Source organism: Tachysurus fulvidraco, chromosome 9, assembly GCF_022655615.1.
Source record: "Tachysurus fulvidraco isolate hzauxx_2018 chromosome 9, HZAU_PFXX_2.0, whole genome shotgun sequence".
In the NCBI taxonomy this organism is placed as follows: domain Eukaryota; kingdom Metazoa; phylum Chordata; class Actinopteri; order Siluriformes; family Bagridae; genus Tachysurus; species Tachysurus fulvidraco.
Genome location: NC_062526.1, coordinates 4144688 through 4163064, shown reverse-complemented (window position 1 = coordinate 4163064; position 18377 = coordinate 4144688). Strand labels below are relative to the sequence as shown.

General features: G+C 38.7%; 1 protein-coding gene across 3 annotated transcripts in view; it reads left to right on the top strand.

The window, feature by feature from the left end:
* ksr2 (kinase suppressor of ras 2) overlaps positions 1 to 18377 on the top strand; it is a 94178-nt gene that overhangs the window by 72030 nt on the left and 3771 nt on the right. For 2 of the 3 annotated variants that reach the window (XM_027162906.2, XM_027162904.2), the window contains exons 17-21: positions 3044 to 3140; positions 3863 to 3996; positions 9735 to 9869; positions 13750 to 13879; positions 14356 to 16871. In XM_027162906.2, the coding sequence (XP_027018707.1) occupies positions 3044 to 3140; positions 3863 to 3996; positions 9735 to 9869; positions 13750 to 13879; positions 14356 to 14502 (643 nt within the window). In that variant the 3' untranslated portion in view covers positions 14503 to 16871. Of the gene's footprint in view, positions 1 to 3043; positions 3141 to 3862; positions 3997 to 9734; positions 9870 to 13749; positions 13880 to 14355; positions 16872 to 18377 lie in introns of those variants that run through there. The other variant, XM_027162905.2, reaches the window with a different exon arrangement.

Genomic DNA, 18377 nt, shown 5'->3' with positions numbered 1-18377 from the left:
TGATTCAGATTCTTATGATTCTTACTTGTTTCTTCTGACTCGTACCTCATCACTGCATCTATTCTAATTCTAAATGAGTCAACTTCGAGTCTTTTGGAACCGACTCTGACGATTCTGACTCTAAATTGTGATGATTCTGACTCAAACTGAGTCAAATTTGTCTCTGTGTTGATTCCAATTCTGACTGTAACTATTTTGAATCACATTCTGGTTATGTATCTTTCCAGAAGCAATAATATTTAAGGAGAATCATCTGCATTTAACATCTGCATAACATCTGCATTTATTACACATATACACATTTATCCTATTAGCCGTGTTGAATGCTTGATTCTGTTTAGTCAGAAGGTATTAATTCATTGTCAGTAGCAGCAGCTTATCTTCTAATACTTCTTTGAAATCGCTACTTTATTTTTTTCACCTAAATGCTCCACTTTTTTCTTTTCCGTGTGCGCACTGAGAGGTTTGTTCAGTTGAACGATCCGAATTGATTTTCCCGCAAACCAGAAACGTTTTAATACCGAAATACTGCAAGTTAGAGCTTTATTATTTTTTCTTTTTCTTCTTTATTGTAGTATGAATGTACCTGAAAAAGGTCAAAAGATGTAATTGTTTCAATTCAAAGCACTTACATAGAAGCACCAAGCCTGAACAGACCAAATTGAGCTGAAATTGAGAGAAACAGCCTCCATGTGCAAAAAAACCGCTGCGTTTTCAAGTGCGAGGAACATAAATATTGATTGTTTGCTTGGGCATTGCCACGAGTGACTGTTCGGTGATTGGTTTTCATATTACTCCATCCTGCGTGGAATAATTGTGCGGCTTTCCATCAGAAAAAGCAAACAAGCTTCCCGTCCGCAAAGAACACAATTATCCAGAGAATGTCCTGAGCAGACAGTGTTGCAAGGTGTTGTTGACAGTTTTAGCACTAACGAGCAAAACGCAGACGTGATTCACCCACGTGTTCATACAGCTGTAGTCTGAGCACCGGCGACAGGCGGTGACAGCATGAAGCAATCTACTTGAACTCTCTACATGGCTCAAAGGTAATTGACCATGCCAGGTAGCCTCTGCTGACATGGATGTGATTCACAAGTCAGATTAGGAGTTGTGTTTGGGAAGCCCTTCTTGAGAGTCCTGGGATGTTCGTATGTACACGCCGAGACAAATTAAGACGTCAGGTTCCACTGTGGCCGAAGCGAGACGTAGATCATAACTACAGATAAAGCTTTTTTAAATCTACTCCTAAAAAACACAGAACAATGTATATATTTATTCAGATGTGTTTATTTCTTTGTACTATATCTATATACATATATCTATATATATAAAATATTAAATAATAATTAAATAATAAGGGGGGCATGGTGGCTTAGTGGTTAGCATGTTTGCCTCACACCTCCAGGGTTGGGGGTTCGATTCCCGCCTCCGCCTTGTGTGTGTGGAGTTTGCATGTTCTCCCCGTGCCTCGGGGGTTTCCTCCGGGTACTTCGGTTTCCTCCACCGGTCCAAAGACATGCATGGTAGGTTGATTGGCATCTCTGGAAAATTATCCGTAGTGTGTGAGTGTGTGAGTGAATGAGAGTGTGTGTGTGCCCTGCGATGGGTTGGCACTCCGTCCAGGTGTATCCTGCCTCGATGCCCGACGACGCCTGAGATAGGCACAGGCTCCCCGTGACCCAAGAAGTTCGGATAAGCGGTAGAAAAATGAATGAATGAAATAGATCTATTATTATTTCATTCATTCATTCATTCATTCATTCATTCATATATATATATATATACATATATATATGTATATATACACGTGTATATATATATACATATATATATGTATATATATACACGTATATATATACATATATATATATGTATATATATATATGTATATATATATACGTGTATATATATATATATATATATATATATATATATATATATATATATATATATATATATATATATATATATATATGTGATAATTTAAATGGTTCATTGTAAAATAAGCCCATGCAGCTACTAACCGAGTTTCTGTTATATAGTAAATTAATCGTCACTTTCTGACCAGATTCAAGAATTAACCGCCGCTGTGATGTCATAAAATATAAATGCCATATTTGTATTTATTTAGCAATCTAGTTGGCATGCATTACAATGCAGAAGCTATCTCCTGCATGGAAAAACAACTTAGCAGGATATAAACACATAGGCATGGAACCACCTGAAAGAGAAGCATCAGAAGCTCCGACGTGACACTTACCTACTATAGGCGATGGACAAACTTTTCAAACTCTGGCAACCGCACAAGAGTCTTTATAATGTACAATGTAAACATGACTGAAGTCTTAGAAAGGAGATTATCCTAAACGCTCAAAAACAATTACAGCATTACTTACAGCTTCCTCTTTCTTAGTGTGACATGCTAATTAATCGGTCCTGATTCTCCGGTATAGAAACTCATTGTGTTTGTACAGTGCAGTGAAATGAGACAGGATGTAAGTGCAGATGCTCGCTGTGTGTTTAATCGAAATCTATTGTGAGGGATAAAACACAAGGAAGCAGCAATAAACTTGAATAATTTATACACACCATGGGAAAAACGGATGAAGGTCAAAATCAGAGGATGCTGAGATCGACAATAAGGCATAACGACATGGCCGGATTTTCCTAAAAAAGACACAGAAACTAACACGACAGATTTTGGTTAGTGTGAGTTTTAGTTAAATTCCTTTACGATTTGGGATTTTGAGGTTTTTGAACCATCACGATAAAAAAAACAGCTTTCTAGAAGACGTTATACAGTGCAGCGAATAGCTGACTGAACTCGGGTGAAGTTTTTAAAAGAGCCGGACCACCGCTTGATGAACCGGGAGCATTAATATAGTTGTGCAAACATCTCAGTGTGATTTCTACTTCACTTTGCCGATTCACTCCACACTCCGCCGCCGATAGCATCTCGTCATAAACACAGCTGAGCTCTTTAAAATCAGGACCCATACTGATATGTCTGCTGTTTCTTAACCTTTTTCATCATCTCTTTTAGTCTGTGTAAAGGAAGGACTCTGTATGCCGTTATAAGAGATGCAAAAGTCATCCTGGACGTCAACAAGACCAGACAAATCGCACAGGAGATGGTTAAGGTAGGACGGCTGATCGATCCCATCTTTATTCATAATATGTCACTTTTTGTTTTCATAGCAGTTCCTGCAGCAATATATGATTAGCAGTATATGAATACAAGACCCTAGTAAGTCTTCAATCTTTATCCAATACCTCTATAAAGCTCTTTGAATGTGTCTTTTCCGCAGCAAGGAGTAAAAATAAAATTTTATATATGTTTTTAGAAAAAAAATAAAGACATTTTGTTTATTTATTTATTTTAAATATTCCATAGGGGTGTCAATCATTTTTTTTTAAACATATGTTTTCAGGAGCATCTTGCTCACTTTAATGAAGGGATCCATAAAGGAGCAATTCATGATTTTTTTTCTCGTCTTTTTCTTGTTGATGACAGCTTATTTATTTTGAAATGTTTAAAAATCATTTTCTTGTTTTTTTTAATCTAAGAAAAATAAAAAAATAAGCTTTAATACCAAAAATGTAATATTTGTGTGAAGAATCATATTATTGTGTGAATAATTTATATACAATATAAATGTTTATTGTTGTATTTTATTATTATTATTATTATTATTATTATTATTATTATTATTATTGTGTTGTTGTTGTTGTTGTTGTTGTTAATAATAATAATAATAATAATAATAATAATAATAATAATAATAATAATAATAATAATAATAATAATAAATTATGTTGTGTAACAGTTGAATTGTAGCTGTTTTGTGCGTTTATTGTTCAGGGCATGGGCTATCTGCATGCCAAAGGCATTCTTCACAAGGACATTAAGTCAAAGAACGTCTTCTACGACAACGGGAAAGTGGTCATCACCGATTTCGGACTCTTCACCATATCCGGCGTCTTACAAGCAGGCAGGTAAGTCGAAGAAACGATTACATAGAAGGGGTAATTACATTTGTTCAGATGTGCTTGAAAAGATTTTTGCCTTTTTCTCCTTCAATACGCGGTTAATTAGACACACGCAGTCTGTCTTTGTGAATTAATGAGAATGCTTCTCTGTCTGCCATGAATTTTCTAACTTTAATTAGTTTATGTCAATTAATTTCATTATCGAGGGCCATTAAAACAGACAGAGCATGATTTAAAATGCTGCCTTTATAATGTGAGTCTTCTGATTGACATTTTAGACACCATCTTGTAGAACAAATCCTCCTCCAACAAACACATGCACAGACACACAGACACACACACACACACACACACACACACACACACACACACACACACACACACACACACACACACTAGAGTTAGCTGTAAGTCCGGTCTGTCTCTCTCAGAATCTCAGTACTAAGAATGCTCTGAATTCGTGCCGCTCACATGGCAGGCTTGCTGTAAGCTTCTTTAGATCTTCATAATGATTGCCGTAACAGCTTATTAAGAACCGAGGCCTGTAATTACGAGTCTTGGTTACCTTTTGGCTGCAAATGCAAATGCAGTTTTACCTCTGATCTCGTGGTCCTGCTTTCTCATATCATCGAGCGCACAGAACGTAGACGATATAAGACGCAAGCTGAAACAGCAATGACAATGGGATGCTGGGTTTTGTGTTTGTTGGAAGAAATGGGGTTAATACGAGCGCTTTGGGGCGTTTGCGTCACTCTGAAGGAGGCAGGGCAAAGAACCAGGATTTGACCCAGTGCCTGGAGGTGTTTGGTGTTGGCATGAGCTAAAGGAAGCAGGTACAAAAAGGTAGTACGGTTTTACAGTAAACTCACAACCTTGCTCTTTTTTTTTGTAATGAATAAAAACCTTCAAGTGGGGGGCACGATGGCTTAGTGGTTCGATTCTCGCCTCCGCCTTGTGTGTGTGGAGTTTGCATGTTCTCCCCGTGCCTCGGGGGTTTCCTCCGGGTACTCCGGTTTTCTTCCCCGGTCCAAAGACATGCATGGTAGGTTAATTGGCATCTCTGGAAAATTGTCCGTAGTGTGTGAGAGTGTGAGTGAATGAGAGTGTGTGTGCCCTGTGATGGGTTGGCACTCCGTCCAGGGTGTATCCTGCATCGATGCCCAAAGACGCCTGAGATAGGCACACGCTCCCCGTGACCCGAGAAGTTCGGACAAGCGGTAGAAAATGAATGAATGAATGAAAACTGTGTGTGTGTGTGTGTGTGTGTGTGTGTGTGTGTGTGTGTGTGTGTGTGTGTGTGTGTGAATCACCCCTTCTGAAACAATAAACATGAACCAAGATGCAACCAAGTCTGATACACACATACAACATCTACTTCAATATGATGACGACGTGGGACGTGGAGTTATGCAATTGCAAAGGAACAAATTTCTAGTCTCACACTTATGAGAAAAAAATCACATGTATGCGACTGGATATTAGAATAGGCTTAGAGTATATTACTATAATTTTATATTGTCTTGTGAAATTAAAGAGGCACAGCTCCTTCAGTCATGCTGATAGACACACAAGAGACTGGGAATGAAGCCACGCCTGCTTTAATAGAGCAGCTTCAACTTGATCTATTTTTAAAACTTGATTAAAAACATGCTTATTTTTATTCCTGCTCTTTAATGATACACATCCTGGGAGCTGAAGCATGCTGGGTATTTTAACGTCATGCTTATGTATATATATTTTTATCCTTGTACAGCACTTAGGTCAACTGTTGTTGTGCTTTATAAAGTAGTCAGACTGACAGGCACAGAGGCCACACCTCCTTCACTGAGACTGAAAAGGCACAGTGACACTGACATGTCAATAAGCCACACCTTCTTTACTGGTACTAACAGACACAGCAACCACATCTCCGTTATTTAATTGAACAGGTATAGACGTAGAGTGGTATTGAATTATGGAGGTATTGAGATATGGAGTTATAGGATTATAGAGGTTTAGAGGTCTGAAGGTATAGAAGTGTAGAGGTATAGAGATGTGGAGGTTTGCAGGTGTAGAGGTATAGAGGTGTACATGTGTTGAGGTATGGAGGTATAGAGGCTTTGAGGTGTAGAGGCATTGGGGTATGGAGGTATAGAGGTATAGAGGCTTTGAGGTGTAGAGGCATTGGAGTATGGAGGTATAGAGGTGTAGAGGCATTGGGGTATGGAGTTATAGAGGTATAGAGGCTTTGAGGTGTAGAGGCATTGGGGTATGGAGTTATAGAAGTATAGAGGCTTTGAGGAGTAGAGGTATAGAGGTATAAAGGCTTTGAGGTGTAGAGGCATTGGAGTATGGAGGTATAGAGGTGTAGAGGCATTGGGGTATGGAGTTATAAAGGTATAGAGGCTTTGAGGTGTAGAGGCATTGGGGTATGGAGTTATAGAGGTATAGAGGCTTTGAGGTGTGAAGGTGCGAAGAGACAACGCCTCCTTCACTGAGAATGACACGCACAGAAGCCACACGTCCTTTCATAAGACTGACTGGTGCAGAGGCCACACCTCCTTCACTGAGACTGACAGGGACAGAATCAAAACCTTTAGTGATGATGACATGTATATAAGCCACACCTCTTTCACCAGGACTGGCAGGTGCAGACGCTCTGGGGTTTTTGGAAGCTTGTGTATTAAAATGAAAATCTAGTTAAATTAAAACAGCATTAATAAACAAATGACAAGATATAAAAATACTTGAACAGAAGTTTTTTGTATGATTTGTGTTGAAGGTTCAGTATGCATAGTGTTTATTTTAGTGGTTTAGGAATTAAATTCCATGCCTTTGTCTGAGTTATTAACAGTCAAAGCAATGGAAAATATCACAGATATCTAAACGATACAGATGATACTGCTATGATACGAGACCTGTTTCTTCTCCTGTTCCATTTCATCCCTCTGTGTGTCCACCAACTCACTCACGAAATAATGGATGCAATGATCGAGGAACATGAAGATCCTTAAAAAGGGTTTTTGATGCATGTATTTTTCTTCTACCCCAGGTTGTCTTGTGGGAAAAGAAAGCAGGCATGTTTGTCAAGCTTTAATAAAAGGACTTGTTGAAAGGGGCAACCAGTGATTTATCTGTAGGGTTCTGTAGTTTGCTTATATTTGGGAAACCTTTAACCAAGGATGATGAAAAGTGAGTGATGATATCCTGCATGTCAGGTTTGACATTACTACCATATGTCATGAAGGTTGAGGTGCTGTCTTTTATTTTCATTGGAAACGTCACCAGTGTGGCCTGTTTTAAAGGTAGGAACATCTTGACAGTTAAAAAGTGATCATGATATTTTGGCATCATTCCTTTGAAACGTTTCCAATAGCACAGAAAGGCAGTAAATCAACATTCGTGATGGGTTGTTATGACAAACACACCCATCACCTCGTCTAATTAAGAGCCCACATTGCTAAGGGGGAAAATAGCTACGGTTACGCAAGCTCAGGTCTGGAGATTTTTGGAATCGTTTAGCGGTGCAGCTCTGATCATGATCAACCCACTCCAATTAACAAGCCTTGCTGCAGCGTGCATCGTGAGCGGGAAGATGTACGAGCGAAAGGAGGCCGTTTGGGAATTGAAAATTTATCAAGTGCATGGATGAGCATGCACACTTAGACAAATAATAAATCTGTAGCTTTAGTCATGTACCATGAGCTAAGATCTGCCTCGATATGCCATTAGGATTTCTAATGAGTTGTTTGTGAATGATTAAGAAGTTCAACTTTAAATGCTAGACAAGGTTAATTTATGTATTTTTCTTTTCAAACATTAGAGCAAGGGATCATAAGTTGGATTTAATCTTGGGCCACATTATTCTGAAGCAAATATTAGTGCTTAGGCCCCTTTATGTTGCTGTGGTTTGCCCCCTGCTCAGAGTCACCACAGCAGGTCATCTGCATAGTAGATTTTACACCAGATAAAGTTTTACACCAGATGCCCTTCCTGACAAAACTTTACCATTTTATCACGCTTTATGCCCGGCATCAAGAGTTGACCTGTCAGTTGCTGGGTTGGTTCCCTGATGCCCAGGTATCGAACCCAGGCCACAGCCCCAGGCCACCATGGATGCCTTGACGCCCTTAATGTAGTATGTGGTATCTGATATTCAGCTACAGAAAAACAAAAACATTGTTGCTGAATATAATGCAGTAAAAATAGACTGGATCTACTGGACATGAAAACCATCTTCTTGGCAAAAATCTTTGTTTACTTAAGGACACGGTATGTGAGAAAAGCACTGTCTTCTGCTACTGCTTCGTTTTGCTTCAGTTTGGCTTCATGCCAAGCTTTGGATCGAGATTCACATACTGTAAGCAAGTTGTGTTCAGCCTGGAATACCAACACGGCTTGGGGGTCAGATGTTTTAGAAGGACCTCTGAATGGATGTAGCAATACTTAACCTAAAAAACCCCCACTGACTATGCCTGTACACTACAGTTACACATGTTTTGACATGTTTGGTGTTTTAGAGTGTTACAAGGTTCTCACACTTCTCACATCTTTGCTCACTTGACATTCGACAGAATTTTTAACGTAGACTTAACTTAAAAGAGCTGTGAAGAGCAAATGACACTACAAAGAAACAGCGATCTTGGTACGTAAGAACATAAAGGTGTAAAATCTGAAGATGGATGTTTTAAGCTCGATGTGTACCAGTTCTCATTAATATTCAATGAGCTATGCTGCTTGGCTCCGATTGGATAACCGCTAGGATATGAGATCATGACTATTCATTCAGCGCAATAAGTAGCCTAGGGTAGAGGAACTTTGTTTACGATCACCTGGAATTGCGGCAGAATGGCTTCTTCGGGTATATTGACGTTCAGCCATCCTTGCTGTATAGGAAACTCACTGAGCTACACGAATTCTGTGGGCGTGGTTTCAAGTGGGAGAGCTCATGAATAGTAATGAGCTCGATCATTTCTACGTCACTCTGAGCAGCTTTTCGAACTGACCTGATTTCTCTGCTTATTTATTTTAAGTGGCTAGAGCTGACCGAGGAGGTAGCAGTTCATTTTCACATTCCTGACACAACACACACACATATGGACCTAACACATATCAAAAAATACAAGTAAAAAAAACAAACGTTTTTTTGTGGAAGGGCACCTTTAAAATATGTACAATTGTGGTTGATTGAATTGGTAATGATGTATAAATATATTATTTGAGAGATTATATAAAGAAAATTTAGGTAAAATAGAATTTTTATGTATAATAACAAAGTAGATTCTATTGTATACATTCAGACATGGTTTGGAGCTGTTATTTGATTGAAGTCATATCCTCTTGGCAGATATTTAGGTGGCTGTAAATGTCAGGCTGCTTCAGGGAAACGGGCTTCAGCTCTGACTGTTTCTGACGTTTCCAGAGCTTGTGTCAATGCAAATCTACATTACTGAAGTCCAGTGATTACGTATGCAGCCGGTTACGGTCTCACGGCACAAAAAAGCGCTCACGCCATCTGATGGCTTCGTCTATCGATTGTGTCATTTTCAGATGAAATGTGAAAAAGAAAACTCAGATTGTATTCAAAACTTTCATGCCACTTCGCAATTCCGTTTACTCGATGATAACCTGTTCTCCCCCCAAAGGTGCTGAGGCAAATTATTTGCAGAAGCCTTAAAAACATGAATGCGAGAAGGCAAATAGAATGGATTCAATTTGCTGGGCTTAAATGGATTTTGCTTGGTGGTGTTTCTTTTTCTCTGCAGTAGGAGAGAGGATAAGCTGCGGATCCCTAGCGGCTGGCTCTGCCATCTTGCTCCAGAGATCATCTGCCAGCTCTCTCCGGAGACAGCCGAAGATCAGCTCCCCTTCTCCAAACAGTCGGACGTCTTTGCCTTCGGGTGGGTTCGCTTTTCCACGCATGACGCATAAAAGCACAGGACTTTGACACATGACTTTTGGAAAAAAATCCCACTTATTTTCAACAGTATATTTAACTAACCGGTATAGAGATAGAGATGTGTTGCGGTATAGAGGTTTAGTGATATTGAGATTTGGAGATATAGAATTGTTAATGTATGAGGTATAAAGGTATGGAAGTACAGTATTGAGGTATATACAGTTAATGTATAACATGAAATGAAATCCAATTGGATATCGACATTTTAACGGATCCCCTATTCAGATGCTACATATAAACTACATAGAAATGTCCATATTCTAATAAATAGTTCATTAAAACTGAATAGAAATGCGACCATATTCCAGTATACAGTAGTCCCTATTAAAATTCGATTGAAAACACACAGAAATGAGACCGTTATTGTGATTGATCTCTTCCTGTATCCCAATGCATAATCCTAACAAATCCAATAAAAAAACACATAGAATCGACACCATGTTCTAGTGGTTAACCAATCAAAATTCAGTAGAAACGACATAAAAAAGAGACTGTAGCTGCATCCCAAATGACTTTACACTGCGCACTACAGTATGTACCCTTCCGTCTAGTGCACAAATTTTAGACGGGTTGAATCGTTTCAAAAGGAACACTAACGCTTTTCACTAACCGGTATTCGTTTGTCCAGACATCAAACGCACGTGAAGTGAATCCAGAATTCAGTGTATTTTTAAAAATAAGGCTTTCGTGAAACGTCTCATCCAACGGAGTCGGAGTTATCAGCCGTCATGCACGTCTTATTCGTCCAGCATCAGCGCCTGTTAGCCCTGCCCCTCGTCCGCTACATAAGCAAAGCTGAGTGTTGAGTGCGTGACATGTTCGACATCCAACACGTTGTGTATTTGGTTAAATAAGTGTATCATCCAGGTAGTTTTCAGTGTGAGTACACAACACTATTCGTACTATTTATACTATAAAATGTCACTTTCTTACACTTTCTTTTGTTTCTTACATTGCAGTTTAACCAAATAACTCTTTCTTTTGAACAATTTGTTTTTTTTTATGAATTCATTACTCCTTTATGCAGCATTATATCCAGCCGTTCGGGCGAGATTGGTCTGCAAATATCTCAAAAAAGATCTAATCTGTGGGCGCTAAGCACTCCTTTATTGCCCATAGTGTCTCCCTTCAGGCTAATGAACTGTTAGCCCAAAGCAATCAATTAAACACACAACACCAGAGTCAATCTCATTTCGAAGCTGCAGCGACGTGACGGAGAAAAAACATCACGAAAGGTCTCCGAATGCATTACAGTTAATAAACTCTAATGTTTCATTTCATCCCTCAACTCTCTGAAATTGAGGTGGAAGTGACCCCGAATCTGTCACTCACCATTAATTCAGTGCAATAATCACCCACTTTAAATGAGAGAAGTAGCAGAAGAATGTAGGAAGTCTAATATCCTTTAGTCGCTTGCTGTTCTCTTGGGAAGCGAATGGGATGAGATGCTGAATTTGGCTTTTTGGTCTTCAACTTAATTCCCCCCCACAGTGTTCCTCTGGAGACTGTAATGGCGATGTCCAGCTTGCAAGTTCGACACTTTTCTTAGCTAATTCTTTCCTAGAGGCTAATAAAGCTCTATGAGTGTGGTGTGATACCCATCTGGGTTATCTGTGGGACAAAATGAAACCATTTTTCATTTAGTTTAAGCTAATCCTTAAAGAGCATTAAAAAGCATCAAACGTATAGAAAATAACAAATATCTTCCTTTAAGGTTTGTAGAATGGTTTCACATCAACTTTAAGATTGATGTGAAACTTGTTCTTTTATGATGTTTGAGTGAGTTTGTTCTCTTTGTGGCGTCAGGTTACTGTTCTTGGTGAACAGGAGTAGAACCTGAGGTGCTCTTCTGAAGTTGTAGCCCAGTGGTTCAAATCCCAAGAAAAGCCAGTCTGCTACTGGTGGACACTTGAGCAAATCCCACAACCGCTTAGTTGTATAAACAGGACAAGGGTGCTGTAATATCTGTAAGTGTCTTCTGATGTACTGAGATGCTTTTCTGCTTACCACAGTTGTACAAAGTGGTTATTTGAGCTCATGTGTCCTTCCTGTCTGGTCGAACCGTTCTTGACCTTCTCCAGTGACATCAACAAGGCAATTGATTCTCATTGGATGTTTTTTTTTGTTTCACCTGCATCTCCATGACTTGATGTATTGCGCTGCTGCTTATTGGTGGCAGTGGTGGGTCAACTGGTTAAGGCTCTGGGTTGTTGAACGGAGGATCGGGGTTCAAGGCCAAGCATAGCCAAGCTGCCACTGCTGGGCCCTTGAGCAAGGCCCTCGACCCTCCCTGCTCCAGGGGCGCTGTATCATAGCTGCCCCTGTACTCTGACCCCAACCTCCTTAGTTGGGGTATTTGAAGAAAAGAATTCCACTGTGCTGTAATGTATCTTTGGTGATAATAAAGGCTTCTATGCCCCGTTCTATTCTATTCTACTCTGTACTTCTGACTTTTGCAGTTGTTGAGCCAAATATAAAACTTTGAGTATAGAGTTGAGCTCACACAGCTGGACTCTAATCTGTCCAGAGGCAGAAACCTGTCCGTGTGTGTGTGTGTGTGTGTGTGTGTGTGTGTGTGTTCAGCTTGCTCACTACACTGTTTGGGTGAAATGATATGGATGGATGAATGGATGGATGGATGGAGAGATGAACACAGTAGTATTTATAGACAATAGTTTTGTCCATATGCAGGATCCATTGCTGTGTGGATTTAATTTACTGCCCCCTATTTAACCCTTTTTACCAGCACACCAACGTTAAGTCCACTCTTCAATCAGTGTGAATAGGATAAGTTTAAGATGAATGATTTTCTGGTTGTGAGTCTGATCTAAAACGAATCAGGACTCGGTTGGCTTTCAGTGTGAGACGTGATTATAATAGTGTCTTCACAAACTTGGGGCGTCTCCGAAAGCAAACGGCTTTTCCTGCCTCTAGAACATGTTCTCATGAAGAGATCACGAGAAAATTAGAAACAAATAAACAAAAAAAGTAATGAATGGGGGGCACGGTGGCTTAGTGGTTAGCATGTTCGCCTCACACCTCCAGGGTTGGGGGTTCGACTCCCGCCTCTGCCTTGTGTGTGTGGAGTTTGCATGTTCTCCCCGTGCCTCGGGGGTTTCCTCCGGTACTCCGGTTTCCTCCCCCGGTCCAAAGACATGCATGGTAGGTTGATTGGCATCGCTGGAAAAATGTCCGTAGTGTGTGAGTGTGTGAGTGAATGAGAGTGTGTGTGTGCCCTGCGATGGGTTGGCACTCCGTCCAGGGTGTATCCTGCCTCGATGCCCGATGACGCCTGAGATGAGCACAGGCTCCCCGTGACCCGAGGTAGTTCGGATAAGCGGTAGAAAATGAATGAATGAATGAAAAAAGTAATGATGCATGGCCTCTTAGGACTTCTGTAATTTCTACATGCTTGTATGTAATTTAATAAATTGCTATTGATATTTTGTCTTTTTTATTTATTTATTTACTTACTTACCTCTCTTTAAATCCTTCAAGTTCAAAAGATCTAAGAGGATTTGTTTGTTCCGTATCGACACTCGACTTGCTGATTATCAATTAGCCTTTTTTATTTTTCATCCCAGCTTAATTATGGTGAAAAGAATACCAGCGTGAGCTTGTATGTGTTTCAAGAGTCAAGAGCTCCCTTTGTCTGATTAGTCAATTTATTCTGGACACTCCAGACAAGAGGTCCTACTCGGGTCAAACGGAGGGGTATCATGACCATCATGCTTTTGTGCTACACACATCTTCCACCTTGGAATTCTTCTGACTAACGTACTGTATGTCGGCGCGTGTAATAAATATCCTCCGTCTAACAGGACGATCTGGTACGAGCTGCACGCACGAGAATGGCCTTTTAAGAACCAGCCGGCTGAGGTGATCATATGGCAGGTGGGCAGCGGGATGAGACCCAACCTCACTCAGATCGGCATGGGCAAAGAGATATCGGTGAGCAAACACTTCAAACTTTAAATAAAATCTGAAGTTAGACTTTTCTCCTGTCCAAACGAGGACATACAAACAAAGTGACCTATCAAGCAGAAATAATACATGAACGTCTTAGATTGTGTGAATTTTTGTAAAAGAGTCTCATGGCACTATAATTTTATATATATATATGTATGTGTGTGTGTGTGTGTGTGTGTGTGTGTGTGTGTATTATATACACATTACACATTATATACATATTACAAATTTACTGTATAAAGTGATATGAAATAAATCAGCACCTTGCAGAAGTCCTTGCAAAAGTATTCACCCCCATCCCTTAACCCATGTCCCTCTTTTTAATTTTTTTTTCTCCCAACCTAGAACTAGGATATGTCATGAATCATCAATCAATCAATCAAGCTCTAAAGTTTACGAGGTGAATACTACCCCCATTTTTTCTGTAGATTTATGTGGACTTTCTTGTTCTCGTTCAGGACATCCTGCTGTTCTGCTGGGCTCACGAGTCCGAGGAGAGACCCAGCTTCTCCAAACTGATGGAGCTGCTAGAGAAACTGCCCAAGCGAAACCGCCGCCTCTCGCACCCCGGACACTTCTGGAAATCAGCTGAGTATGTAAAATGAGCCAGGTTCTAAAAAAAAAGTACTCTGAAGTCCTGGAGATTGAGCTTATTGGCGTTAGACACGCGGCATTGTAGGAAAACTGTGCACTGGGGGAAACGGCTTTGTACGGATCGTACGTGTTGGCATCATGTTCTTCTGTTTATTGTTTGATCACGTATGGACGACGGAAGATTCCTTTATTATTTATTGTTTAATTCTCTGTTTGTTTGTTTTTTTTTCCTCCTTAATCTATTCAATCTGTTTATGTTCTGAACTTTTCAATTTATTCATGATTAATTTGTCAATGTTATCTTTTTGATGAACTTCTGTTCAGTCACAAGCCATGTCAGTGTGTTTGATGATGCATTTTTATGAACAAATGCAAATTGTTTTTTTTTTGGTTTTTTTTTTGTTTGTTTTTTATCCTCTACGTCCTGCGTCTGTAATTTTTATTTTCATGAGATTATGGAGTGAATGTATTTATTTTGTGAATTGAACTATTGTTTATTTATTTATTTGCTTTCAGTCCAATCACTGGCATCCATTTTGTGTGTTATGTACAGTACGTGTGTGTGTGTGTGTGTGTGTGTGTGTGTGTGTGTGTGTGTGTGTGTGTGTGTGTGTGTGTGTTTGTGTGGGCGTGTTTAAAACTATCTAACTAAAACAAATGTCTCCACAAGGACACGAATATCTGAGTCTAACCTTTTAATTTGAATTGAATTTTTTTATTCCTAAAAGGACATGATTTTTATTTAAAAAAAATAAAAATAAAATAAAAATCGAAAAAGTTTCTTTTTGTTTTAGGATTCCAAAATTTACATAGTGTCCATAAGCTGCATTAATAACTAAAGTCAGCAGATGGTCCTCACAATGATAGTCTGACAAACACAGTGTGTGTTTGTGTGTGTGTGTGTGTGTGTGTGTGTGTGTGTGTGTGTGTGTGTGTGTGTGTGTGTGTGTGTGTGTGTGTGTTCATGTGGCCGTTTCAAATCATAAAGCTTTACTGCTCTTCGAAGGTGCACAAGTATCCTTACTTTTCAAGATAAATACAAACAAACTAGAAAAGGGGCTGAAAAGACAATGAAAAGAAAAGAAAAAAAATGATGATTTAAGTTATTTTTTTTTTTTTACGATTGTACACGGAATCACAGACGCTTGAATTATATCACATCGAACTGTGAAGACGTGAGATCTTGTCGAAGTTAAACTAAACACTGATCCTGAGCCTGTAAGAATCAGACAGAGATTTGAACTCGAAGGCGTTTTTGAAAACCACACCGTTGTACAATACAAGATTTTTTTCCATCGTTGTGTTTAAACTATGAAACTCCAACGACTGTTGCATGCAAAGCATTGTTAGTGGAAAAATGCGACGGCAAACCTTCCATATTTTGCTCTTTTATCCTATAACTATGGAGGCGACATTTTAGCTGCGTATGGCTTTAAGATCACGGTTGCGTACGCCATACTGTACGTGTTCACTCTGGGCGAAGACAATCCGTCCTTCTCACTGCTTACAGATCTGTTGCTGCTGTTTTTCAAATCTATTTTGGGATCTCTGAGATTCAGATATTTGTTTTTTTTTGTGGGTCATTTATATTTGTACAGCTTAAGACGTTTTAAGTGCATGGACGAACGACCCGTAATCGGGCGCTTCTTTAACAACAAAAAAAAAAGACCTCATGTAATGAATAGTGTTTAATTAGAATATTCTCTCTCATCGCTACTGTAATATTTTGAGTCATCGAACATCATTAGACCGCTTTTAAAATATGTAAGATAGATGTTTCTAAAAGTTTCAACTTTTAACTACTTGTGATATTATCTAATCCATTCTATAAGTCTGTATTATGTATCAGGTTGGAGTATGAGAGCCAGGAGGAAATAAACAGGAAGAAGGAGGAAGTGAACAGGAAGTGCTTGTTTACAAGCTTGTTTGCCGTGCAATGGACCCCGGGTTCAAATTCGTAGCTGTAAATGAATTTTATTTGGATTCACCAATCCCATGTGTCTTTCTTTCTTTCTTTCTTTCTTTCTTTCTTTCTTTCTTTCTTTCTTTCTTTCTTTCTTTCTTTCTTTCCATATTTTTAACTCTTCTGATTTCATGTTTAAGTTATTATCTAACTTTTTGTTTTGTTCACTTTTGTGTGTTTGTGTGTGTGTGTGTGTGTGTGTGTGTGTGTGTGTGTGTGTGTGTGTGTGTGTGTGAGAGTGAATATTTGATTGCCTTTTCCTTTTCTCCATGATTGAGTTCCTGTATTGTAGGCTGTAGGTGTGTCAATGCTTGTAATTACAGATGCCTTATGGTGCACAGCTTAGTGACTGCTTTACTCATCACAAGCTCCGTTCTTTCACTCATACTTTACGAAAAAACTATATATATATATATATACGACAATAAAAAAATGTTCATTTTGGAATTTTATGTTTTTCAGTCCTTTCTTTTATCCTATTCTTCCTTGTTTTCTTCATGTTTCCCATTTCACGTTGACAGAATTCAATATCGAGTCGACTCCAGAATGTCTGCCATCCTTTAAGAGAACAATAATTGTTTTGTATTATTTATTCGTATCGATTCCACTCAACAGTAGGTGGATTGGCTATGGGAAATTGCCTCTGTGTGTGTGTGTGTGTGTGTGTGTGTGTGTGTGTGTGTGTGTGTGTGTGTGTGTGTGTGTGTGTGTGTGACTGACTATGAGTAGTATTTTCTGCTCAACTGATTGGTGATAAAAAGTGTTAAACCTTTTTCCTTTTGTTAATTTAATTTATTCATTTAGTTAGTTTTTAAACTTATTTTTTTTTACTTCAAAGTTCATTTAATGACATAAATCACTCTTAAAAATATGGCAAGCTTAGAGAAATAGACTACTGAGTTACAAGTATGAAACTTTACATAACCCAGGGTTAAGATAGATAGATAGATAGATAGATAGATAGATAGATAGATAGATAGATAGATAGATAGATAGATAGATAGATAGATAGAAGCATGGTTGTGCATGGCTGATGGACCAAAAACTCTACAATCTAATCAACCTGGATGAAGAATCTCAGAGATAATCTCAAAGGGTGGAAAAAGGTTCTGGGGATGAGACTATTACAGTCTATTACAGTCTATTACAGTGTCTATTACAGTCTATTACAGTCTATTACAGTGTCTATTACAGTCTCTATTACAGTCTATTACAGTCTATTACAGTGTCTATTACAGTCTATTACAGTGTCTATTACAGTCTATTACAGTGTCTATTACAGTGTCTATTACAGTCTCTATTACAGTCTATTACAGTCTATTACAGTGTCTATTACAGTCTATTACAGTCTATTACAGTGTCTATTACAGTCTCTATTACAGTCTATTACAGTCTATTACAGTGTCTATTACAGTGTCTATTACAGTCTATTACAGTCTATTACAGTCTATTACCATCTATTACAGTCTATTACAGTCTACTACCATCTATTACAGTGTCTATTACAGTGTCTATTACAGTGTCTATTACAGTCTCTATTACAGTCTATTACAGTGTCTATTACAGTCTCTATTACAGTCTATTACAGTGTCTATTACAGTCTCTATTACAGTCTATTACAGTCTATTACAGTCTATTACCATCTATTACAGTCTATTACAGTCTATTACCATCTATTACAGTCTATTACAGTCTATTACCATCTATTACAGGGTCTATTACAGTCTATTACCATCTATTACAGTGTCTATTACAGTCTATTACAGTCTATTACAGTCTATGACCATCTATTGCAATCTCTATTACAGTCTATTACAGTATATTACAGTGTCTATTACAGTGTCTATTACAATGTCTATTACAATCTATTACAGTTGCTATTACAGTCTTTTACAGTCTATTACAGTCTATTACAGTGTATAA